This window comes from Erithacus rubecula (genome assembly GCF_903797595.1).
Source record: "Erithacus rubecula genome assembly, chromosome: 11".
Taxonomy (NCBI): domain Eukaryota; kingdom Metazoa; phylum Chordata; class Aves; order Passeriformes; family Muscicapidae; genus Erithacus; species Erithacus rubecula.
This window is the reverse complement of record NC_136663.1, coordinates 3,971,823-3,997,091: the sequence shown is the minus strand read 5'-3', so window position 1 is coordinate 3,997,091 and position 25,269 is coordinate 3,971,823. Positions and strand designations below refer to the sequence as shown.

General features: G+C 47.3%; 1 protein-coding gene across 11 annotated transcripts in view; it reads left to right on the top strand.

Moving 5' to 3' along the window:
- Positions 1 to 25,269, top strand: part of TNIK (TRAF2 and NCK interacting kinase) — a 144,991-nt gene that overhangs the window by 89,121 nt on the left and 30,601 nt on the right. For 6 of the 11 annotated variants that reach the window (XM_079315043.1, XM_079315037.1, XM_079315040.1 and 3 more), the window contains exons 7-16: positions 109 to 239; positions 3,283 to 3,337; positions 4,048 to 4,126; positions 8,096 to 8,271; positions 9,838 to 9,904; positions 10,693 to 10,897; positions 18,727 to 18,837; positions 19,299 to 19,385; positions 20,637 to 20,837; positions 25,014 to 25,178. In XM_079315043.1, the coding sequence (XP_079171169.1) occupies positions 109 to 239; positions 3,283 to 3,337; positions 4,048 to 4,126; positions 8,096 to 8,271; positions 9,838 to 9,904; positions 10,693 to 10,897; positions 18,727 to 18,837; positions 19,299 to 19,385; positions 20,637 to 20,837; positions 25,014 to 25,178 (1,277 nt within the window). The remainder of the gene's footprint in view (positions 1 to 108; positions 240 to 3,282; positions 3,338 to 4,047; positions 4,127 to 8,095; positions 8,272 to 9,837; positions 9,905 to 10,692; positions 10,898 to 18,726; positions 18,838 to 19,298; positions 19,386 to 20,636; positions 20,838 to 25,013; positions 25,179 to 25,269) is intronic. The other 5 variants (XM_079315038.1, XM_079315042.1, XM_079315039.1 and 2 more) reach the window with 1 other exon arrangement.

The window sequence follows — 25,269 nt, the reverse complement described above, 5'->3', positions numbered from 1 at the left end:
CCACGTCTTCCTTTCCCGGCTGTGCAGAGTTGTGCAGAGTGCACACAAGGTTCTGCATTGTTGGGTGTTGCTCAGGTTTGTCTCTGCCCTGTTGTCTCCCTGCTGCAGTGGATTTTGGTGTCAGTGCCCAGCTGGACAGGACGGTGGGCAGGAGGAACACCTTCATTGGGACGCCTTACTGGATGGCCCCCGAGGTCATCGCCTGCGACGAAAATCCCGATGCCACTTACGACTTCAAGGTACCTGAGCAAGCACCTTCCTGCTCAGGAATTCAGTATATCCTTGCAGCACTGAAAAACACAGTGGCAGGCAGCACAGGCCCCTCCTGCTTTCTGGCTCTGGGATTTTGGGATGCCAGTTCACGTCCAACCTGAATCTTTGTTGTGCTGTTCACGTATCCAAATTTACTGCGAGGAGTCTTTCCCCTTGTGGAGAAAAGTGTCAGGCTCAGGCTTCTTACCTGCTACCCTGCTTTTTGGTGCTGTGTATTTAAATACTCCAGTCAAACAAGCTGTATTTGCTCTATTTACTCTGGAGAGGAGTCAGGTCAGGTTTAGAAAGGGTAAAATCACATCCTCTGGCCTGCAGGCTGATATTCGCAGGGAGATATGAAGGCTGCCACACAATCAGACGTTTGGGGGGCTGACCTACTTTTCACATGTCTCTGCAGCCTGTTTGAAGTTTATTTTTGGATTGGTGGCAGCAGAACGTCACTGCTGAGTTATAATGTGGCACAGAGCCCTGTGCCATGCAGTAGATCCACAAAGGAAGGGTTGGAGTCCCACCTGCCCATTAAAACTACAGCGAGCTCTGATGTTCAAAGCAGGGAGAGCTTAATGTAGTTTATCCCATTTCTGCTTTACTACAGGTTTCTGGACACATATCTGTAGAAATATCCCTTGGTTTTTTGAAGTGTCCAGAACTTGAATTTCTTGCTCCAGCCTTCTAAGGTCCAGTGAGTGTGTCCAGAGAGGAGGGCAGGGCATTGACACCTGAGCTCAGGGGGGGGAAGCTCAGGGTTATGTGAAGTTTGCTGAACTTCTGTTCATGTGCATGCTGAGAGGTCACTTTGCAAGGTGATGTTTAAAAAGGACTTTGAGACCCTCTGGTGTGAGCTGCTTTCTAAAAGTAGAACACTCCAGTGTAGCAGAGCCACAGCCCACCATTGTGATACAATTTCGGCTGCAATTACTGATTGTTCAGAGAAATTTTTGAGAAATGGGTGATTTTAAAGAAGCCAAATGATGCTTTGCTATTGCAGCCATTTAAGTGCATCAGTCAACTTTTGAACTGATGGTTTTCCGGAGAGCAGCTCTCCAGTCTGAGTTCAGAGTCTGGGTTATGGAAATTGTTAATGATGGGGACATGTAGAAATAGTTTAATCTCCAATTACTTATTCCTCTTTGATTAACCAATTACAATAAGCATTTCCTCAGCTCTGCTGAGGGCAGTGCTTCATGACAGGGCTGCACCCTGCACTGGCTGCTCTCAACACTTCTCTACCAACAGCTGCCTGTCATTAATCTCAGCTTTTTGTTACTATTTTTTTTAAAAAAGCCTGATCTCTTCATAGGCTACTTTCTACCCTCTGAAATCCCTGAGGATTTTCCTCTTGCCAGAATAACTGGGGCACTTAATATGCTGTGGACTGATGCACAAGCTCCAGGACCAGAATCCCTCTATTGTCCCCGGGGATCAGATGCTCTCTGAAGTTGGCTCTGGCCATTTTCCCGTGGCTGGGGGTGTGGAACAGGAGGCTGATTGCTGCTGACACTCTCCATGCAGGGTGCTTGCAGAGCTCCTGGTGATGTGGGAGCCACTGGACATTAGTCCATAGCCCAGGTCACATCCTTGCACCTGATGCTCTTGCTTTGAAGTAGGGTGGGGAGGATGTAAATGATAATTATTTCTTTTAAAAGGGATGCAAATCAGATGCTCTCAGGTTTAGCTGACTGGCTTTTAAAATGCCAAATACAAAAAAAATGAGATTTATAGAGTGAGAAAAAGAATCCTCACAGGCTTAATCTGTTGGACAAAAAGCCTCTGATCTCACTGTTTTCTTAGCCAGAAAGAGATGCCTGTGTAATCTATGGAAGGAGGCAGTAAATACCTCCTCACATAAATAAACCACTTTAAAAAAAGGACAAATAGAAACCCCCTGCTGTTGAGGTTGTTGTTTTTTTTCCCCAGTCTCCCTTTTTTCTTTAGAGATATCTTGTCAATAAGCTTAGAATCAAAAGGAGGGGGAGAAGGGAGCCTGCTTCTCTTCCCAAGTCAAGGCAATGTAAATACATTAGCACAGCATCCCTTTGCTGGATGGACTGAAAGGCTTTTCAGTCTTAAAAGCAAAAAACACTCAAAAAAATTCCTGAATTCCTGATCATTATATAATGTGTGCTTCCTGCTGAGTTTTCTGCTTTCTCTGGGAGACTTAGGGAGGTGATAATCCTTTTGTGTATTCCTCCAGCTTTAAGATCACTTGGCATCCTCCATATAATACTGGGCACCTCAATATGGAAAGACACATTAGGAATTTGGAAGGAGTTCAGTGGCAACCCAGAAGGAAGGGGTCATGTGTGCTGAATCATGTGGAAAGACTGTGATAATTAAGTATGCAGCAGAAATCCCAGCTGACCAGAAACAAAGAATGGATGAGACTGTGCTGTGAAAGGGCTGAAAATAAGATTTGAGAGAGAATTTTTAAGCAGGTACAAAGATGTGTACCAAGGATGGCATTTGTTGAGGGAGAGCTTGAGCTAAAAATGAGGAAAAGTGCCTTGAAATTGGAAATCCAAGTTGCCTTTCCTGGAGGGTGTATGTGAAAAGGTGCTTGTGGTTCCTGGAGGTTCACTCTAGCTCTGGCTGGGCTTTTGGGACTCTGGAAAGCAACCTCTCTGGGATTTACTCACTGAATGGCAGGTTTAGAGGCTTGAGGCAGTTCAGAAAGAGCAGCTCTTGAACTGGAGAGGAGAGAAGTGAAGTGAGACTGCAGGGACACAGCAGAAAGTAGGGCAAGGGAGAGCTGGATGTACAAGAGGAAGGGTGGAAGGCAGAGTCCATCCCTTCCAGCCTTAGGTGAGAGCACCAGCACTGGTCTGAGTAGTCGTGTGTTCCTGCTGGCAAGGGAGGAGCTGGAAGGAAGAGTGTTACAGGTATGAAATCAGTTTCCCAAATAGGTTCTCTGATCCTTCAGACTCAGGGCTGGGCAAGGCTTGGGAACAGAGTAAATATATGTGTGCATTTCTCCTTCCACTGGCAATGTCCCTCTGCTTTCTTTCACAGAGTGACTTGTGGTCTCTGGGGATAACAGCCATCGAGATGGCCGAAGGTGCTCCCCGTGAGTAGAGTCATGGCTCTCTTCATTATCCCTGGCTTGTAACGTGTTGGGGTTTGCTGAGCACCAGCCAGAAGCACCACCCTGAGGTTTTCCCTGGGCTTGCTGAGGTGCAGCAGGTTTTCCCTGGGCTTGCTGAGGTGCAGCTCACAGCACCACGGGCACAAAGCTGCCAGGACCCAGGGGCAGGGTGGGCAGTGGGCATAGCACAGTGAGCTGTGTGACACCTGATGTGTCTTTGAGCACTCTGGGACATGGTTTCCTCAAATAAAACACAGATGAAGATGGGGTGGAGGACTGGAAAGCAGATAAAACACTTCAAAGGTGGTGTGACACTGGTTCATGCAGGGTTTGCATGAGTGCACCTGCACAGGTCACACTGCCACGGTTTTCAGCGTTATCCTGGGACTGGAAAATGCAAGTAAAGAAAGCAGAGCATCATGCCATGTGCTCTGGCCCATTGCTGAGGACCTGGAGCTGCAGGAGCAGAGATGTCCCCAGTCAGCCCCTGAGGTGACCCTGGTGGTGTTGGGGACACTCACAGCCCTCGGATGGGGACATCAGCTCTCTCCTGAGCCCCAGGGCTGGGGGTTGTCTCTGGAGGGTTGTGGCTGCAATCATCCTGCCGTGAGGGTCTGGCAGCCTCAGAGGAAACTCAGATCTCCCAGTTGGATGCCTGTGCTGTATTTAATGCCTGTTGTTACAAATTGCAGCTCTGTGTGACATGCATCCCATGAGAGCCCTCTTCCTCATCCCCCGCAACCCGGCCCCGAGGTTGAAATCAAAGAAGTGGTGAGTTTCTTTTCTCAATCTTTAGGGACTGTAAAAATGTTTCTGGAGCAACCTTTTTCTGCAGCTGAGCATGCTGGGGACACGGTGTTGCTATTTATGTAGTTTGGGGGTTGGCAATGGTCTCCAGCATCACTCTGGTGAGTGCAGGTTTGGATTTTGGTCTCCTGTGGAGAGAAAATTTGTTCTGAAGGATCTATTGTGGGATGGAGGCCTTCCTTGGTCTGCAGAGAGAGCAGCACACTCACCCTGCCATTTCACAGTGCAGAGTTGGCTTTTCCAGGGCAGTTAGTGCAGTCTGAAGTCTGATGACACTTTGCTTGGCTCCCGTTTTGTTCCAGTCAGGTTCCGTTCTCAAGTGGAAACATGTATCCAGGCCAAAAAAAAAAAGAGGATGGTTTATCTTGAAGGCCCAGGAATGCAGATATTTGTACTTAGTTTGGGCTTTATTTTGAAATTTTGCAGGAAAAGATATATCACTGTTTTTTGGGGGGGAAAAAAAAGGAAAGAACGTGAGGCATGCCAGTAAAAACCCACAGGAAAAATATTCCCAAAGCCCAGCCACATGTTGTTTTGTTACTGTATGTTCTGTATTGATGGAAGTGGAGTCCTTAAAAACACTTGTATTTGGTTTGTGCTGTTTTCCTGCCCCAGGTTCAGCAGTTGTTTAGTCAGGAAAGATCTGCCCCATGTTAGAGACAGCACTGCCCCTTGTTCTGAGATAGGCTGAGCTCACCTAGGGAAGCTTTGCCTTAATCCTTTAAATTTTGCTTACCATCTTACTGATTACACATCAGTAAAAAGAGGAAGAGGCCATGGTATGTACTGATGACACTTGGGGCAACAGCAGCTATTTTATTGCTGATAGAAGAGCAAGAGGGACTTGGAGTTCTCTGCTTTGGATGCATGGTGTTAGGCTTTTAATACCAACCTAAAAACTCACCCAGGCTTTGGCAGGAGGCATCTCAGTTTTGTCAGCCTCATCATCAGCTGCTCCAGTACCAAACCAGGAGGAGAGGGACCATTCCCAGCTGGCTCTGCAGAAGGTGTCAGATATTCTTGCTCTCTTTGCATGACCTTTTGAGGATACCATTAGTCAGCTGAGAAAATGGTGTAGGTGCTTGTTTTCTGCCAGATCACCAGTCTGCTCCTTTGTTATCCTCACTCCTACAGCACAAAAAGGATTGTGAGACTTGAGAATTTATTTTTCATACAGAAGTGCTGTTTATTCAGCAAAGACTCCCTCAGCCTCCAGGCAGAGGGGAGCTGATGAAAGCAGATTTTGAGCAGGATGTTTTCCCTGTGTCCTTAAGGTAAAAAATGGAGCTGGGATGGAATTTGTATTTTAGTCCCTGCCCTGCAATCACAGGATGTGCTCAGTGCAAGGTGGGGTATTCTGGGCACCACCTTCCCACACACATCTGGCAGCTGTCCCAGGTTTGCACATCCTGTGGGGTCTGCCTGGGGACATTTAGTCTGCCCTCATTTGTGCTCTGCCTGTGCCAGGGGTGTCATCCTGGGTGCTTTGATGGAAGGATCTCCTGGGAAGCCATAGTGTGATAAATCTCCAGCCTCAAGAGGCAGCTTGGTGCTCACCTGGCCTCTGCTACCTTTCCATGAGAAAGCAGACACCCCTGCTGTCCATCAGAGCTGGGACATGTGTACCTCAGGTATCCCAGACCTCTGTTCATCTTCAGTGGAAAGCTCCAAAGGGTCCTTATGAATCTCCACCAACTCCTTGAAAGCAAATTTTTACAGCATTTTCAGAGTGGCACTGGATGGATTTGCTGTCCTTGGCTCAACTCTCAGCTGAAGGTTTTTGGGCTTTGCCAGGATGAGTCTTGGAGTTCTGCAGCACATCCCAGGAAGAGTGGAGATGTTTGACCAGGCTTTCAGGGTGGCTCCCTGGCAGTCAGTGGGCTGGTTTTCACAGCCACAGGTCACAAGAGCAAAACAAAATGGAGAAAGGTTCAACTTGAGTTTGTCCTTGCTTTTGTGCACAGCAACACATAAATAAAAGTTCACTACATAGGCAGACCATCTTTTTCATTAAAATCAATGTAAAAGTAATGAAGGGACTCCATCCCTTTTGAGGGTAAGTCAGGAAAGCCAAGAGATAACACTGTCATGGGAGCCTGGCCTCAATTAAAAATTGGAGAGAGTAAAATAATTTTGTTGCTTGCTAAATCCTCAAAGTAGCTTTTAAAACATTGCTGTGTTCCTATGAAATTAGAGTCTTTGGTGTGTAGTTTTCTTTCCCAATTAAAGCCAGCCAGCAATGAAGTTTTATTTTCCTCTTCCCCTGTTTGCAGGCAGAATGAACTCAAACTTTAGTGATTTTGTTCCCATAAACCTTCTCCAGCCCTGCATTGTAAAAGACATGAAACCTCTTTGTTAATGAGGTGATATTTGCAGTGTGATACCACTTTTCATCCAAGCAGCTGCAAAGGCTTTGCAAACATTGATTTAAGCTTTACAAACCCCAGGAGCTGGAGGAATGTGTGTTTCAGGAAGGTGGGCTGACCTGGGACTGGGGAGGGGATGAAATGTGTGGTAGAGTCCCCTGGGTAGAGCCAGGGAGAAGCCATGGACTTCAGCTCTAGTGAGGGCTGAATTGTGCCACTGGACAGGCTGGCTTATTTGAGAGAGGAAGATTTTGGGAAATGCAGCAGCCTGAGCTGGAAAATGGACAGGAAATCCCTGTCCATAGCTGCTGAGGTAGCAAAGGTGTCCTAGGGTATCACAGGGCACTGGGACCCCCATCCCATCACTTCCAGGAGGATAGATTTTCACCTACTTCACCTGCACTGTATTTGCACATGCTCTGGAGCTCTCATCCAGGACTGGAGTCTCTCCATATTCACACCTGCAAGGGAGAATCATATTTTAGAAGTATATTTTTCTTTAACATCACACTGATTGTCCCTTCTGGGTACACTGAAACACTGCATTTCTCAAGGCAAGGTGGGGAAGGCAGATTTGCTCATTAGCAAAGCTGGAGGGAAGATTTAATTGGATCCAGTAGCATATTTTATTTTTGCATCTCAATTTGTATGGATTAGCACTTAAAAGATAAATCACTTCTAGCCTGACAGCTCAAAAGTAAAATCCCTGAAAGCTTATTGTTTTACTTCTAATGCAGTTCTGTAGTATCTGTTGGCTTCTGACATTAATTTATATTCATTTTCTTATTTGCTAAAGCAACACAGACTACAGTAGCCTGTCAACATCTTCCTTTCTTGTAAATCCCTGTTCTCTTGAGTTTATAATGTGTTGAAATTAGTTCCAGGAAAACTTTGGATATGCAGCACTTGAGACTAAGACAAATTTGTTTGTTAAAGATTTAGCTGAAACTGTTTTAGCTGAGGCTGAATGCAACTTTGTGAGGAGGGCAGGGCTCTGTTCCCATCTCTACCAAAAGAACATGTCCCATCTCCTGGATCAGGGGGTCTGGGGCTTGGTGGCCCCCTGGGCCTGGTGGGTTGTGGTGCTGCTGAGAGCAGGGAAGGGCTGCAGGCAGCAGCATCACCCAAAGGCTGCCTGAGCTCTACCAATCCTTGCAATGTTGGGACTCCAGTCTAAAAAAAAAATAAAAAATTAACCTAGCTTGTCCCACTCACCATCACAAAGATTCATCTCTTGGAACACTGCCCAGGGGGCTGTAAAATATGAGAAACCATCCACTCAGGCATTGTGTTTATATCTGTGTGTGTTGTATCTCGTTTCTACCTGCAGTTTCACAGGTTGAGAGGGAAAGAAGCAGGAACACTCCCTTGCTTTTTCTTGGTTGCCATTGGTGACATCTTGCTTTGGTATTTCTCTGGCCATACTGATGGTCCCCAGCTTTCTGAGATAATGAGCAAGAACCGAGAAAAATCTTCTCAAATACCAACAAGTCTTTTTCACTTTCTAACATGAGAATCAACATACTTACCTATTATTTTTGTACCTTTCTTCCCTATTCTTGACCAGGTCTAAAAAGTTTCAGTCCTTCATTGAGAGCTGCCTAGTGAAGAACCACAGCCAGAGACCAACCACGGAGCAGCTGATGAAGCACCCGTTCATCCGAGACCAGCCCAACGAGAGGCAGGTCCGCATCCAGCTCAAGGACCACATCGACAGGACTAAAAAGAAACGAGGAGAGAAAGGTCAGTGGAGGGGAGAGGAGGGTCAGTGGAGAGGAAGCAGCACTCTGAGCAATCCTTGGCCTCTGCCATGTGCTCTGGTGTCTCTGTCTGGGACACCCATCACCTCTGCCACGTGCTTGGGGATCCCTAGTGCAGACCGAAACGTGTGGGTAAAAGAGGGAACACAGGACTGGGTTGCCCGTGGTCTCAGTACCAGTTCCCCTTGCTCACATGGCTGAGTTTGTTTGCAATCTTGTTAAATTCAATAGGTGGGATCCTTTGGGTGGTTTTGGGGACAGATTGTTTTGTTCGGTTTGATTCCTCCCAGTCATTGAAATGAAAATAAATACCTGTAGCTAAACAATGGGTGTTCATGCAAAGCAGACAGGTGACTGTCATTAGAGTTAATCAGTGTTTTTAAACTATTTTTTTTTCCTAATGAAAAATGATTCCTTTTTTTAGTCCAGGTGGTAATTTCCACATGGAACATCTAAGCTTTGATTCATTAAAGCGTGTGTATAAAATTTACGTCTGCATAGATCTGTGCTGGCGTGTGGGAGGGTGAAGCTGCTAAGCTGAATTTTCCCCAGCTCACGTATTTCATGCCAAGTGTGTTGATCTACGTGACATCCCTGCAGCACCAGCGATGAGCAGAGCTGTGCAAACCAACATCCAGATAAGACCCTTGCCCCAGAGCAATTCCGCTGACTAGGAATAATCTATTAAACTGAATGTTTTCAGTGAACTCTCCAGGCCCTATCAAAGTCCTATGTAAGAAAGATCAGATAGCAGAAGAAACTTGTTAAACTATTCAGCTGCTTGTGAACTGAATTTTAATTTGAAAGCTCATTTGTAGAATCCAGCAAATTAATACGTTGCTATTTCTCTTCTTATTGGTAGCGGAATTAATTTTTCATGCGTACCTTCCAGCCCCTTGTAATAGATTTCACTACAATCAAAACAATAAAATGGGATCCCAGTGAAGTATTAAATGTGTTTAGTCTGGCAAATGAAGGTTGGACCCTAGAGATGGAGAGTAATTGGATAAACGCGAGCCTTTCTTTGCCTATAATTCCCTTCATCCGATAAAGATGATATCCCAACAGAAATTGCAGTATGTAACACAACATTGCAGTGAGCTTTTATGTAGATATCTTCATTGCCTGGAAATGACATGGATTTGCCTAGGAAGAGCATATGTTTAGGGAGAGAGGAGCTGGTGCCTTCAGAGCCTTGGTTAAATCCCGCTTTCCTGTGGCTGTGGCTCCAGTGGTGCAACTTTTGTTGCAGAACCATACTGAAGAAGGGGATCACTCACTGTCATATGGGGCTAAATTCTTATTTCAAGGACACCCCCATCTTTACATCAAGGGGCTGTGGTTGTCAGGGCTGTTGCCCACTGTGCTGGTGTTTCCCTGGCCTTGTGGCCCCCATAAAACCACAAAATGCAGAGCAGTAATGCTGCTTATTCCTGGTCACGCTAGGTAAAGAGAATTGGCTGTTCTGCTTTCAGAGCTCTGGGGTTTTCAGCCTCTGGAAAAACAAATGAACCCAGCAAAGGGCACTGATGAGCAATTCTGTTCCTAGATGAGACAGAGTATGAGTACAGTGGAAGTGAGGAGGAGGAGGAGGAAAATGACTCTGGAGAGCCGAGGTAAGAATCAGCATTTCGTTCATGCCCTTACATCCCTTTAGCTCTGTATAAAAATCAGCTTGGATTATGGGCTCATATGAACTGGAAATGGAAAAAGGACAGTCTGAGCACTGAGTCCTGTTCCCTGGCAGAGCAGAGGAAGTTCTTGCTGCCGGCTGGTGCGTGGGTATAAACTGATGCTCTGGATCACCTTAACCAAAAGCTGGGGAAGAAAACCCCATTGCCCGTGGGATCTGCAGCACGGCACGGTGCTTTATGGGAATGTGGATATTGAGATGTGGAAAAATGGGAGGTGAAATTTAAAACCTCTTTAAAATGTGATTCCTTACATCCAACTGTAACTCCCTGTTTCCATGTAATTTTTCACCATGTAACCTCCCAGGTGCTGCTGCAAGCACCGTGAGGCTGGAACTTTCCTTGGTGACTTTTTCAGAGCTGTTGTCATTATTATCAGCTTATTCCATTATTTCACTGAGATAATGTAGTATTTTAATAGCTGGCAATGATTCATGCTAAATGTGCTTTGTGCACAGCTAAATATAGTGTCTGCCAGCCACTGCAGCACATGAGACTTGGGTTAGAAACTTAATGTAAAGGAAACCTTTCCATTTACAGTGAGTAAATGACCGGTGAGCCATGAGCTCTGTCACTGCAAGCCCCCATCCCTCCATCTGCTGCTACCCTGCCCAAACTCCTTCAGATGCTGTTGGGATGGAGGGGAGAGGGGCCAGGCTGGGCAATCCCACAGGCTGTAGGGAGGGGATCTGTGATGGCTGTGGTGTGTGCAGCTCCATCCTGAACCTGCCCGGGGAGTCGACGCTGCGGCGGGATTTCCTGCGGCTGCAGCTGGCCAACAAGGAGCGCTCGGAGGCGCTGCGGCGGCAGCAGCTGGAGCAGCAGCAGCGCGAGAACGAGGAGCACAAGCGGCAGCTGCTGGCCGAGCGGCAGAAGCGCATCGAGGAGCAGAAGGAGCAGAGGAGGAGGCTGGAGGAGGTAACTGGCCAGGGCTCAGCTGGTTTTGGGTGCAGCAGCAGGATGCTGGTGGCAGGTCTCAGCCTGGGGTAAGGTCGTGTGCTGACCTCTCTAGGCTGTAACTTCAAATGTTTCGGTACTCTGGTCAAGCCCCATCCTCCAGCCGCTCTCCTCACCTTAGTAAGTGTTGCCAACTTTTGTGAAGGTAAAGGAACTGGTTTGCTATAAATAAACCATTGGAATATCAAACCTAAAGGGGTCCTTGGAACTGAGCAGAGTTAGCCCATGACTGGGGTGACAGCTGTATTTAGTCGAGGTGAGCAATCCAGCATCTGTCAAGTTCATTATTGCTATTTGCTCCTGTGGACTGTTACAGTTGACAAGAAGCTGAAAAGCTCCATTTGCCCTATACTCGGATCCATGTGCCGTTTGTGTCCCATTTAATCCCCAATTTCAACTTCAGTCCTTACAGTCCCTGCCAATTACTATTTCTCTTGCAGGGGAGGGGCAGATGCCTGCCTGACTTGTGCAATGATCCATATGTGCCCCAAAGGATAAGATTTCATTACCCTTGTCTTAACATACCCGTCACAAATGCAATCGGTCGTAAAATTATCCACCCCATTTAAAATCCAGCTGCAGGATTTGACCATGTGACTTTGGGTGTCCCTGAGCTGCTCAGCCTGGCCATGTGCTCTGGAGGAAGTGTTGTCTTTTGCTTTAGCTCCTGAGTCTTGTATTGAAGAAGTTCACCAAAAAATAAAGGGGCTTTTCCCTATCTTTTTGAGTTTTTTGATGGGGTTTTGCAAAAAGACATCCATTGCCTTGCTCTGAGCTCAGCCCAAATGACTGATTGAAAGGTTCATACATTTAGGGTCATTAAATTAGCCCTCTGAAGAGGTCACAAATATGTCTGATAAAAGAATTTGTGGTAAATGGACCATTAGAGCATCCACCCCCTTAATTTGCACAAGCAAGAGGTCTATTAGTCTGGTTATCAATCTTTCCCTGTGCTGGGTAATGCCTCAGGCCAGGGGCACAGACAGGAAGGAATTTCAGGCAGCTGATGGTGATGATGGGGATGGTATGGCCCCTCTTCGAGGTGGTCCTCTGAACCCCTCCAGGGCAAAAATCAACACAGGCAAATCCCAGGCAAAGCATTTTTTCAGTCTGATAAATATGTAGGTCTGTTGTGGTTCAGAGCACAAAGTGTTCAATACTTTGTAGGTCAGGCCTTACTAGAGCCCTGCACCCATCCTGAGGCTGGCAAGCTGCTTTGGGAGAGGACAAGGCTTGCACATAGATGCACCCCAAAATCTCCTGGCCCAGTGGATGTTTGTGAGGACTGTTGTAAGGAAGCCTGGTTCTGTCTTTGTCCCAGCCTGCTTGCTGCAAGCAGTACAGGAGCAGAACAAGAGCAGAATAAAAGCAGACACCAGATTAGCTGCAATCCTGTAATGAATACAATGCTTGCTGCTGTATTAATACGTTCTCTTCACACAGAAAAAATTGTTCTCTCTTTGCTGCTTCCCAGGCAGGTTTTGAATGAAGGACTAATCCCTTTGCTAAGCTGGAGAGCTCTGCCCTGAGCTACAGAGTTGCTGCCTTGCTGGGCTGGGCTGTGCTCAGTCCCCTGGGCCCTGCCAGTTCCTTTCTGTTGTGTCCCCAAGTCATTAAAAGTTAATGCCACCATAGCCAGGATTTAAACCCAATGCCTTTTCTAGTGGCTCTGAACAGCCTTTCTAGGCTCTTCACCCACTGTCTTCTTCCCAGCAGCCTTACAGCTTTTGGACCTCAGTTGAAAGGGAGATGTACTGGAGCAGAGCTGGCCAAGAGATGTTTGCAAGCTCCTGCTGTGTCAGGGGAGTGGGGAAGGGCAGGGGGGCTGTAGTTGAAGATCATCTCTACCCCCCTTGATGTGATCAGTCCCACTAGCTCAGCCAGGACCAGGGCAGATGCTGGCACCAGCTGGCAGCTGTGGTAGCCCCAGCATCTTGTTAAGTTCCCATTTTCTCAAGTCCATCTGGCCAGGTTTAGCTTCACCTACATCCAGTCACAGAGTAAAATGAGCTCTGTTCTCTATTAGACACAGGAACAGCTGAGTTGCTATGGTGAGGGTTAAAACTGGAGTCCTTGAAAGAGGTACAGACCTTATGCTGCAAACGTGATGGGTTGTGGCAGTGGTGAGGACAGATGCTCCCCAGCGTGGCTGGCTGTGGCTTTGCCAGCTGCAAGGTGCCCTGAATCTGCAAAACCAGAAAATGTGTAAATGCAGACATTAGCAAATAAAGTTTCATTGCTGCTGCAGGGATATGGTTTGTTCTTTGCTCTTCCTGGATATTTTGGGGGAGGAAGCATCTGATATGCAGACAGAGGTAGCCAACAGCAGCTGTCACAGCTGTGCTGAGTTTGGTGTGGCAGTCCTGAGGCTCCCAGCTCACTCCATGGCTGTGGAGTGCTGCTGCAGCACTCCTGCCCATCCCAGCAGCACCCAAAGGCTTCAGCAGCAGCCAGGCTGCTGATCTTGGCCTCTCTGCTTTTTCTTACACCAGCTTTGCACTAACTTTCGTTGATGACTCTTGGCCAGGAATTTATTTTGGTTAATGGGAACAGGATTTCTTCCATGCTACTTTATGGTCTGAGTAAGATGGGGTGTGCCTCCAGCAGACAGCACTGGTACTAGCAGATCTCTGGGGGAAGAGACCAGTGGAAGACTCAGATTACTGTGTTTTCAAAATAAATTTGACCTTTAAAATGCAGTAGAGCAGCTGGGACAAATAAACCCTTGGAGCTGGTGGCTTTTGGGTCTCCTAAGTCAGCCTGTTCAAGCTGCCAAACATATTACTGTGTTTACAGAAAGAGCTCCTACTCATCATAGAGTGCCATGGAGGTGTCCAGGCTGAGGGAGTGAGTTGGCATTTGGACCCAAGTGCAGCTCCAAAAGGATTGAGATAGAAGGATGCCAAGCTGAGAAATGCCTGGACTTAATTTGTGCTGGAGATGCACAGCAATAGAGCAGAAGAAAGGCCTTTGTGGGATAACTGGCCCATTCCTCTGTCAGTCCAGACCTTCAGGAGGTTTGTTTGGTGGTTTTCCAAAGCTCTCTTTAAATACTGGCAGGGTAGAGCTCCTACCCTTTCTCATGTCTCATCTAGAAGAGCTCAAAATGAAGGAATCTCATTTTTTCTATCACCTTGATCTTCCTAAATGGGGATTTCTGAACCTCTCACAAAGTACCTCCCACGTTAGGGCTTTTTTGGGGAAATCCACCATCTCCTGATGCTGCTCGAACAATAACACCAAATACATGTAGAAAAAAGTCAAGTGAGGAAGTTTTTTTCTGGTGGTGTCTGTATGCACTTTTTGGTGCCCCCGAGACCTTGCTGCCATCCTTTGCGTGTCTCCTTGCATCTGTTGGACACTTGGGCCTCCTTTTGCAGGAGCTGACCAATTTCCTTTTCTGAGGCTGAATCTTCTTTCAGGCAGCCAAAGAGATTTAGATTTGCAGCTGTCTTTAATTGCAGTGGAAGTAAAAATGCCCAAGCTAGCTTTGAAACCGGGACTTTCACGGGAGCAGAGTTGCAGCTTTGTTTTCCCTCATGCAGAAAGTTGGTCTCATGAATTCAAAATGTGCACGAGAACTAACCCTCAGATTAGAGAATTAAATATCAATAGATCCAACAGCACTGCAGAAAATGTTTGTGTCATGCAAAAGGGTGAATAGGCTTGAATATATTTTAATTTTTCCCTATATATACATATATTAGATATATATAGTCTCTAATCAGCCTTCCATTTATTGCTGGCACAGAATGAGCCTTGATGCACTGCTTTAACCACCAAAACTCCAGCTGAGCTGTAGGAATGACACATCCTGGGGTCAGGAACCTTAGGGATCCTGCAAGACAAATCTCTGTGCAGACCCCTTGGCAGCAATAGGCAGATAGAATCAGAGAGGGCTTTACATAACCTGATTTTTCTGCCAGATTGTGGATTTTCTTCTTTCTAGGTATGAAATGAAGGTCAGATCATTACAGGGTATGTACCAGGCAAATAAATCTAAGCATCTTGCTGTTCTCATTTGAGGTTTCAGTTAGTGCATTTACAGAGCTTGGATGTTCAAGAAATTCAACTTGCTGAATCTCCTGTAAATGTTAATCAGCAGAAGACCATTGACTAGAAGTTCTTACAAAGCAATGCCCTCCCCAAAAAATCAATTAATTATAGGTAAATTTGGGTTATCAAGAATGCTGGTTTGTTGTTTTCTTACACATATGCAGGTGTTCTACAGCTTTTAGGAACCTTGTCATTAAGGTGACAGCCCCCTCACAGTTGTGTGCTACATGGAGACACTGCAGTGGTTCCAGCAGCATTCCTGCACCCATTTCCAAGGAGAGCTGTTACAGCAGCTCCTGTAGTACAGTTTTGAGCTAAACCTCATGTCTCTCTCATTTTTCTTTGGTCAGGAAGCATGTAGGGCTCTTAGTTTCTGAAACATGACATTTTTCCTGCACAGGGCATCCCTTCATGGTGCTGCCAAGTAAAAACTCTGCAGTGGTTCAGAGCAAATCAGATCTCTGTTGGCCACGGTGGCAAGTTCTGACCCAGTTTCTCTACAGTGGGAAACACCTCTCCATGCTCCAGTGCTTGGTGTGTCAGGAAAGATGATGTTCCAGCCACAGTCACTCTTTCCCTGGTGGCTCAGATAAATGAGCCTGTCACAGCAACGCAACCACCTAGAATATTTGTTTTCATTTGTCACTTGGAATTCCCCTTCCACTTCTTTCCTGGCTCATGCTGGTGTTTGGGAGCAGCAAGCCAGGGTTTCCAGGAGCTTTTTCTTGCAAGTGTCAGTGCCTCTGAGCTCACAGGGTTTGAGGGGCAGCTGCAGCTCTCTCATTGCTCGTAGCCCCGGCTGTGTCTGATCTAGGAAAGTGAGCTTTGCTCTTTGAAGTCCTTGTTTCATGCCAGGCCTCCAAGGGCCTTAACACCAGAGGTTTTGCCTTTGTGTGTCTTCTCTCATCAATATTTAAAACCTGTCATATCTGGTGCAGTGCAAATAAGATCCCATTCTGGCTTACAGGCAGCTACATATAGCTTTACCTGCAGAGTTATATAAATCCAGTCCTAATTAATTGGTGCTCTTGCCTTGCATGAATAATGTATCTGGATAGTGTAAATACACACAGTAGTTTCAGGCTCAGAGAAATGTGGGAAGTGTGCTCTTACAGTAAGAAAGGGAGGGCAGAAAACAGGGAGAATAGGAGGCAAGAAAATAGAGGTCTTTGAATTTTTTCGTTTTCTTTTGTTTGGTTGGTTGGTTTTTTGGGTTTTTTTGTACACTTGTTTTCAGCTGCATCTCCCTGATCCAAATCCCTCCTTCAAATCATCCTAGTGCTGGGGTGACTGGGGCATTACTGGAGGCTTTTCCCATTGCAGTGCCAGATCCTCTCCAAATGTTTGGCAGCTGCTGCAGCAGGGCCATACAGGGAAGGCAGCTGATTCAGCCCTGCTCTGCTGGGCTGCAGTGTTTAGCTGAAGGTGCTGGTAATGCTACAGATGACATGCTTATGATGTGACTTGACAAAAGTGCTGCACTCCTGGCCTCTATAAATGTGTGTGTTGGATCCTCCTCAGAGCCTCAGCCCCAAGAACCTGGCTGCAGCAGGATGCAGGGGGCCTTTAAGTATCCATAAGAGCATCAGGCTCTCTTCCTTTTGAAGGAAAGTGGTACCTGTGGGTCTCAATTCTCATTTTTGGAGTTAAATAGGCTTTTAGAAGATTAGTGGGGAGATGCTGCCTTGAAGGAAAGGGGCCTGAAGTGAGGCAAGCTCATGGGAGCACATGGTAGCCAGGAAGGATAGTGTGCTACTCCTTCCTTGAGAAAATCACTTTTGCCTCCTCCTCTGGAAGGACTTGGATTTTCTCACCTACTGCATTGGCAGTGAAGGCCATTTGGGTGATCTTTATTTAAGAAATAGATGTGGTATTCAGGGCCTTGCCTCCTGCCAGCCAAGCCCATCCTACACAAGCATTATGGGCTTTACTCAGCATCGTGATAGTTGAACTAAAAAAGCCAGCCATTAAAACCCACCCCAAAACCAGTGTGACACAACTGTGACTGAAGCTCAGGGTAACATTTATTCAACATTAGTCTGAAGATCTGTGCTTCAGAGGTCATGGGTGCAGTGACCATCACCCTAGGAGGTCTGGGAGCACTGGCAAAGCCAAGAAATCCTGTATATCACAGGATGCTGCAGAGTGAGTGTCCTGGTGGTGAGCCCTGTGGAATTTCTAGTGCAGGGTTCCAAAAGCTTCACCCAGGCCCAGATTCCCCTGTTGCACACAGAGTAGCTCGTGCATCCCCCGTGTACGTGGGCAGTGCCAGTCACTGTGCCTGCCACAGTCTGCAGCTGGCAGGTTATTTCAGGTTGGATGCAGTTTTTCCTTCCCTGGGGCGAGTGGAAAAGCTCTGATAAATATATAGGTGGCACTAAAGCTGTGCTGCAGCTCAAGGGAATCATTGGAGTCCATGTGGATGTTACCTGTGAGTGAGGAGGCAGCAGCACTACAGGCATTGGTTCCTGGTGGAAATGCTTGTTACAGTATCTATAGATAAATTTATCTTCATGGATGTCCCTAAAGATATTCCTAGATGTATATCCCCACAGAGATACAAATATATAGACTATGGAGGAAAATACAGTATCTATATAGGTATCTGCAAATAGATACAAATTTTAAATCCGTCTGTCCAGTGCAGGTTCCTGCAGAGCAGCAGTTTGATGTGCAGTTTTGGTCTCTGGAATGCTCAGCCAGCTCTTCAGCTGCTTGCTCCAGCCCTCCCCAGGATTTAGTGAATGCATGGCATTGCCAGTTTCTCCAGTGACAGAGAGGAAAAAAGACAGGAAAAAGAGGAAAGGGGCAGGTTTGTGCTTGAGCAGTGCCTTCCCGTTGGCGTGTGGCTGCACCGGGAGGTGATGGAGGTGGTGGATCGGGCAGGCAGCTCCAGGAGCCGATCCCGGCGTGTGAGTGCCCTCTGCCGATGCTGGATGTGGTGCTGCAGTGAGGGGCTGCCCTGCCGAGCAGCACTGCAGCACTCTGCTGCCAGCCCCTGCTCCCAGCATGGTTTGGACAGCTGGAGGAGTTAGGCTGGGTTAAAAGCAGGCGTGTTGGGGTTGCAGGTGTGCCCAGGGTGGCTCACAGCAGGCTGTAGGTTGTCAAAACTCCCCAGACTGCTGTCAGGAAAGGTGCTATAGAGTGGAGCAGGCAGGAAGAAGTGGGGCAGGCATGACCTGAAAATAGCAAGGGAAGTCCAATCCTGTTCATTTGGTGCTTCAGAAAGGAAAAACCCTTGGATTTTGAGTCTTCCTTGTTGGTTTCTGGTCTCAGCAAACATAAAGAGGGATGCATGTCCCTCTCAATAGGCTGGCTCTCATCCTCATGGGTGGGTTTGGGGCTGTGTTACCTGTAGGTGATGGGCTCATGTACCTCCCAGGTGTCTGAGGCCTGATTAACCCCCTGATTGGCCATGCTGCAATGTGGGGACCATGCTCTGCCCCCGTGGCTTCATCTGCAGGTGGGAGTAGAAATGGTCTGATTCTGCCTAGGAGGATGCAGTGGGTTCTCCCCAGCCAGTACCAAGCACCAGAGTGTGTGAGGATGGAGTGGGATCAAGGAGTCCCTCTAGCACCCAAATGGACCAGCCTGCTGGCAAGGCATCTCCTTGGGTGGGTAGGAGCATTCTGGGCCTGCAGACAAGGGGACACCCCAAAAATTACGAGAAAAAGGACTTGGAGCTCCTGGGGAGAAGGGTGGGGATGCTGAGCTGTGCCTCCTGCCCCCCACAGCAACAGAGGCGGGAGAAGGAGCTGCGGAAGCAGCAGGAGCGGGAGCAGCGCCGGCACTACGAGGAGCAGATGCGGCGGGAGGAGGAGCGGCGGCGCGCGGAGCACGAGCAGGTAACGCCGTGGGCGCGGGGCCAGCGCCTTCAGCACGGCTTCCTCTGCCTCTAATCACAGATTTTCTTGTAAACACTCATTTTTTACCACTTGAGAGCGAATTGCTTAATTGTTAGCACCGCGTGTGTCGCTTTCACTGCTGTTTATTTCTGTGTGGATCCACTTGCTGGCCCGCAGATGTGAAGGCATTTGATGCAGGTTTTCCACGCCCGCTTGTTCTTGGGGTCAGATTTTGTGTTACTCTTGAGTAATGTTTGCCATTTCCCAGTGGTTTCCATTCTTGTAGAGTGGTGGACACCCTGTGCTCTTTGGGCAGGGATGGAGGGTGCCCAGACTGATTGATCAGATCACTTGGGCGGGGCGGATGTGGGTGCCCACCTCATTCTCCTTCCTCTCCAGAAATACTGGCTCTTTTACCTTCTCTCTCTTTTTCCTTTGATCCTTGCTGCCCATGCCTCCAGGAGTACATCAGGCGACAGTTAGAGGAGGAGCAGAGACAGTTAGAGATCCTGCAGCAGCAGTTGTTGCAGGAGCAAGCTCTACTTCTGGTAAATGGGAGGCCACGGCCACGCTTGCCGCTTTCTGCCCGTGTCGCGTCCGCATGCGCCCATGTCCCCCCAGTGCCTCCTGACCTGCCCAGACACAGGGGACACTGCTGTCACCACCCTACCTGCAGCCTCCTGTCCTGCTCCATGGCTGCAGCATGCCTGGATCCTGTTCTGCTCAGGGCTGGGTCCCCCTCATAGTGCACGGCTCTCATTGCGTCCCCTCCGCAGCCTTGGTGTGTGTGTGTCCTCGTGAGAGGAGCAGCCCTGGTGGCTGCTGTGAAGTTTTGGAGGCTGTTTGCAGCATGTTGGGGTGTGTTCGAGCTGTTGTGTGCCTGCATCCATCAAACCCACCCTGCCATGCTGTTCTTCATGTTCTGAGTGAAGGCTTTTGTTTCAATTTCCTCGCAGGAGCACTGTCTATTCCCTTGTGTGCTGTTTGCATTCTAGATGTCCTCTTTTTTATTTAATTTGGGTATGAGTTATCCTTTTTACTGCTGGTAGCTGTTACTCTTACTGCATTTTCTTTTAATCTACAGGGTTGTTTTTTTTTTTTTTTGTCTTGCTATTTTATTTAGGAAGAACAAAAACCCTCACACAAGCCATTGCCTTTTAAAAGGAATTCTCAAAATTACTTACTCCTTTTAAAACTCACAGAGCTGTAGGGATTCAGAAAGATCACACAGTGGGCTTTGCAGTATGTCTCTTCCCAGGATCAACTAATTGGTCCCACAGAGGAGTTGGCTTCAGTTGGGTTTTGTCTGACTATAAAATCATGAAATGGTTTGGGTTGGAAGGGACCTTACTTTCCAACACTCTGCCATGGGCAGGGACACCTTCCACTAGACCATATTACTCCGAGCCCCGTCTTCACCACGTGATGTTTGGCACCTCATTGAATTGATGCTTCATTTTTCTATCCAGAAAAACCTGGGCAAAGTCAGTGATATCTCCTAAGCAAACGTGAGCCCTGAGTGGGTCTTGCAGGGTTTCCCTGACAAGTCAGCACTCACATCCCCCATTCCTACCAGTCAATGGCTGCAAAGTATGGATGGCAGAGTCACAGCTCTGAATTTGTTGGCTCTGCTGTCTCTCCTTGGGAATGCTTTACAGCTCAGTCCCCAAAGTCCTTCAAATCAGTGAGCTCTGCCAGAAAACAACCTTTCAGATGCTCAGGCCCTGTTGTTGACCCAACCAGATAAATGTGGTTGCAGGCTGGCTGGGCACCTTGTCACTGTGTTCTCTCCTGGGTAGGAGTACAAGCGCAAGCAGCTGGAGGAGCAGCGGCAGGCGGAGAGGCTGCAGAGGCAGCTCCAGCAGGAGAGGGACTACCTGGTGTCCCTGCAGCAGCAGCAGCAGCAGCAGAGACAGGACCAGAGGCCAGCAGAGAAGAAACCCCTCTACCATTACAAAGAAGGGATAAATGCCAGCGAGAAGCCAGCGTGGGCCAAGGAGGTAAGGGAGGGCAGGGAGGATGATGGTGCTCGTCTGCATTCACATCTCTGGGTCTGAAATACACACAACAGGTTGTGCTGCACAGGGTGGGGATCCAGGAGATGCCATCAGCTGTGCTGAGAGCACTCCCAGCTCGGTGCAGTGTGTCTGTGTTTGTACTAATGGGGAGGTTTTTCCATGAGGGCATGCAAGGAGGAGAATGGATCCCTCCTGGGGGGGTTCAGCCTGTTTGGGGGCTTGTGGATGTAGAATCATGGAATGTTAAGGGGTTGGAATGGACCTTGAAGATCATTTCCTCATTCTTCTGGCATGTCCACAGGTCTGCAGGGGTTGGGGTGAATGCAGAGGGTGATGGTTGTGATGTTATTAGCTGAGCCCTAATTCCACACAGTCAGGGGCTGGACAGCTTTTCTCCCCAGGCTCAGGGTTGTATCCCTTGGGGTTGCTTTTTTCTGGTTTTTAAATTTCAGGCAAAAAAAAGGGATTGCAATAGTTGTGAAATCTTGAATATTAATTATTGTTAGTCTGAGCAGTCTTGAAAGGATTAAGACATGCATTGTCTGCAGTGCAGATTCAGGATCATGTGCAAACTCTTTCTCCTTCATCTGTTTGTGGTGGCTCCAGTAAGACTGGTGCTTGCTCTTGCTGCTAATTTTTCTAAAATTCTTTTTTGTTTATTTTTGTAACCCTACTCCTGGGCAGAAAGATCTTTTAATAACTTCCCTATTCTTCCTACTAAGCAGGAGCACTGCTTGACATCCTTTAGTCCTTGCAAACATGTGATGTGCATCCAACATGTAGCTGATCTTTCCTCCTGACAGTCCTCAGCTGCATCCACAATACCTGCCAGCATTGAATGCTCCAGGAGTTCAGCTACCTGTTGCTAAGAAAAGGCCAGTGATATGTTCTTGGCCTTTCTGAACCCTCACAAAGGTAGACATGGGTATCTAAAATTCTTTTCACCTGTTAACACGCTTGGATTTTTCTTTTGTTACCTTTCAGTTCAGTCTTCAGTCTCTTTTGGTGGCAGTACACCAGATGATAGATTTTCATGGAGTTGCATCATCATTCTCCAGCCCTTCCAGTGAAAGAAGGAGTTTGATAAGTGGGATTGCAGATGAGGTTCCAGATGTGCTGAGCTGCCTCTGATGGGAGAGGCTTCCACATGAATGGAGCCTCTGCAGCTTTGGGCAGAACTGGGTCACCCTTTTCCATCTGCTGGAGTGCTGAGAGTAGATAGTGGGCAAGGAAAAACTCTGTCTTCCATTGCCTGGCTTTAAGTGAACCCTCTAAAGCATTTTTAAAGTACTTCTGGCACTGTCTGCAAAACTTTAGCAAAGATATGTAAAAAGGAATATTATTTTTTTATCTGAGGTGAAGGAGAAAAGTGCTGGATTTAGCTTTCCCTTTCAAACACAAAGGCCCATTTCTTCTGTTTCATGGGGCTGGAATCCTTTTGATGCTGTTGCTGGAAGCAGGACATTGGGAACTGCACAGTGTTAATAAGAGCAGCAGAACGTGGCCTCCTACCCTTTGCCAAAATCATAGGGAAGATGAGGTTTCCTGTTGTTGGGGAACTTCTCCAGCTTCCACCAATTAGCTCTCCAAACCATTTATTCCTTACCTGTGTCACTCTGTCTGGTTTCTAATTAAATGCTCCAAGCTGTGGCATCTTTCTGCTGTTGGGAGCAGTAGTTTGATGTACTGCCTCAGCAAAGCACCCTTGGGAATCTCCCAGAATGGCTCCTCTTGCCTCCATCCCATTTTATCTTCTGTTTAGTCCTACTTTTAACACAATTCAGGTACTTTGCTGCATATATTGAAGGCCCACCTTTGCTGGCTCCACGGATGGATTTGTGCTGATACTTAATGAGCCTACCATGGTTCTTGCTATAGTTTAGCAATTTCCATACCCAGCCCATGCATGCTAATTTAACAGAAATATTGAGACTTTGTTTTCCTGTGGGAACAATGAAAAGACAACTCTGGTGCTCAGCCTACAGTTTCTGGAGGCTGTGCAAAGCTTATTTGGATATTTCCTGAGGATTTTGCATTATATCTCATACTGCCCTTGTCTTCTTGCTTTTTTGGTCTGAAGTCTTCTCTCTCAGGAGCTCGATCACCACAGCTGAACCCTCCTCATGCTGTGCCCATCTTTGCTTTTCACACCTCTCCTTTATGCACACGTTTTTCCACCTCACTCATTTTCACAGGGTGACCCCAAAGACCCTGCAGAAGTGGGATAAAGCATTGAGGTGAGGCTGTGGCTACTCACCTTTATGATTGTGTTCCTGCATCCCCTGGTTAAGGGATTGACCTGTAGGTGATGACAAAAGCTCTGGGTGAGGAACCAGCCTGTGCTGCATCTCTCACAGCTTCCCCAGAGCACAGTCAAGGATTTCTCTTGATGCTGAATGAAACAGTGTGAGCAGATAGTCCTTCCAAGATGTATGGAGGCACATTCCCTTCTGCTGCCCCTTCTACTCATCTTCTTGTTATGCAGGGTTATCCACTGGAAGTTAATTGGGATGTAGCTTGGGTGCTGTCCCAGACCTGCCCTGTTTATCCAGGCACATCTCTTATAATTATGGACTATTTAGGTCATTCTGGAGATCAAATTGGGACTTTCTGGTGATCCAACCAGGGATGTGGCATTAGCACTCTGAGCTGTGGTCCTGTAATTAGCAGCTCCCTCTGTTACTGACTTTTCTGTTATGGATGAGTGTTTGCTAAACAAAGTGTTGCAGCTATCCAGGGAAAGCTTGGTTAGCTGAAGGATGGGTTTGGGCAGGAATATACATGACTCTGCAGAAAGGAGGGACAGGTTCAATCAGACATTTTCCACATGGGCCTGGCCCCTGTAGTGCTTTCCCACTGTTCAGAGCTTCCCTGAGAGAACTAAGGGTTCAGCTGTGCATCACAAGCTGTTCTGTTCTCTGCAGCAGCCAGCACCCCACATCAACTCCTCCTTCAGTCCCCATGGCTTTTATCCTGCTCTCACTTTTAAGTGATGGATTTAAACATTAGCAGCCTTCTACTGGGACTGCACAGACACTGCTAATGATGTTTCCTGTTTTGGGGAGTCTTCAGTTCAATTAGAGGTGGTCGGTACTTGACCAATGATGTACTCCTGGAAGGTTTTGCTGCTTTTCCCCCTTTTCTGCCTAACAGTGGAGTCAGTAGGGCCCCACCAAGGACAGCTGGACAGTCCCAAGAGCATCTTTTGCTGTGCTGTTACCACAAGGTGATACTGGAGCGAGCAGATAGTGGCAGTGGGAAATCAAGATTGCCTTTTAACGTGGCATTATCCACAGTGGGATTGAGACATGCTAGGGGTGTTTAACACTTTAATGACACATAAATAAAATACTCATCAAATCTCGAGGTATCAAAAATTCTGCATAGCATATGCTGCCTGAATATCAATGCACAGTTTAACTGCAGGATGGCATGGCTGGGTGAGCTGAAACCACTGTGTTCCCATCAAGGGTAGCTGAAAGCAGTGGGCTTTGGGGTTGATGTTCTCTCTCTGTAAAAGAGGTTTTTCCCCTCCCTTACATGACAAGGTGTCAGACTCACTAAATTCAGATCAAAGCCAACAGTTTTCTGGCTGCCATGTTTATTCTTTATTCAGATCAAACAAAACTGCTTATTGTGGTGTTTATAACAGTGGAGGAGAATGGTCCCCTTGCTTAAAGATCCATGTGAGAAGAAGAAAGAGCTTCTCAGGAGTCATCTTCTAGGAACATCTCTCTGATGTCCTGCCTTTTCTTTATTTTTTTCTCCTTCATTTATTTAGTTTTCCATTTCATATTCGGAATTTAATATAAGGATTATATAACATTATATATTAGAAATTAATATAAAGATTATCTAATATTATATATCAGTATAAATTCAAGCAATCCTTTTCATGCCTTTAATATGCATTTATTGCACAGTTTGATGGATGACTCGGATTCCATGATCACATTTAGGTTGGGAAAGACTTCCAAGATCATCAAGTCCAACCTGTGTGCCTGATCACCACCTTGATCAAACAATAGATACGACATTGAATACAATAGATACGACATTGAGTATTGATACAGCCTGAAGAGGAAAGAGCTGTTTGTGTGTTTATCATGCCTTGGAGTGCCAAGGTTTGGGCGCTGACCCCTCTCCCGTGTGCCGCAGGTGGAGGAACGCTCCCGGCTCAACCGCCAGAGCTCGCCGGCCATGCCCCACAAGGTGGCCAACAGGATCTCTGACCCCAACCTGCCTCCCCGCTCCGAGTCCTTCAGCATCAGCGGCGTGCAGCCGGCCCGGACCCCGCCCCTGCTGCGGCCCGTGGACCCGCAGGTAACGCTGCTCCCCTGCCAGCACCTGGGGTGCTGGTAAGGAAGAGTGCATGGAAGGGAAATAGCATCCGGCTCCCTGGTTTCTCAGCCTT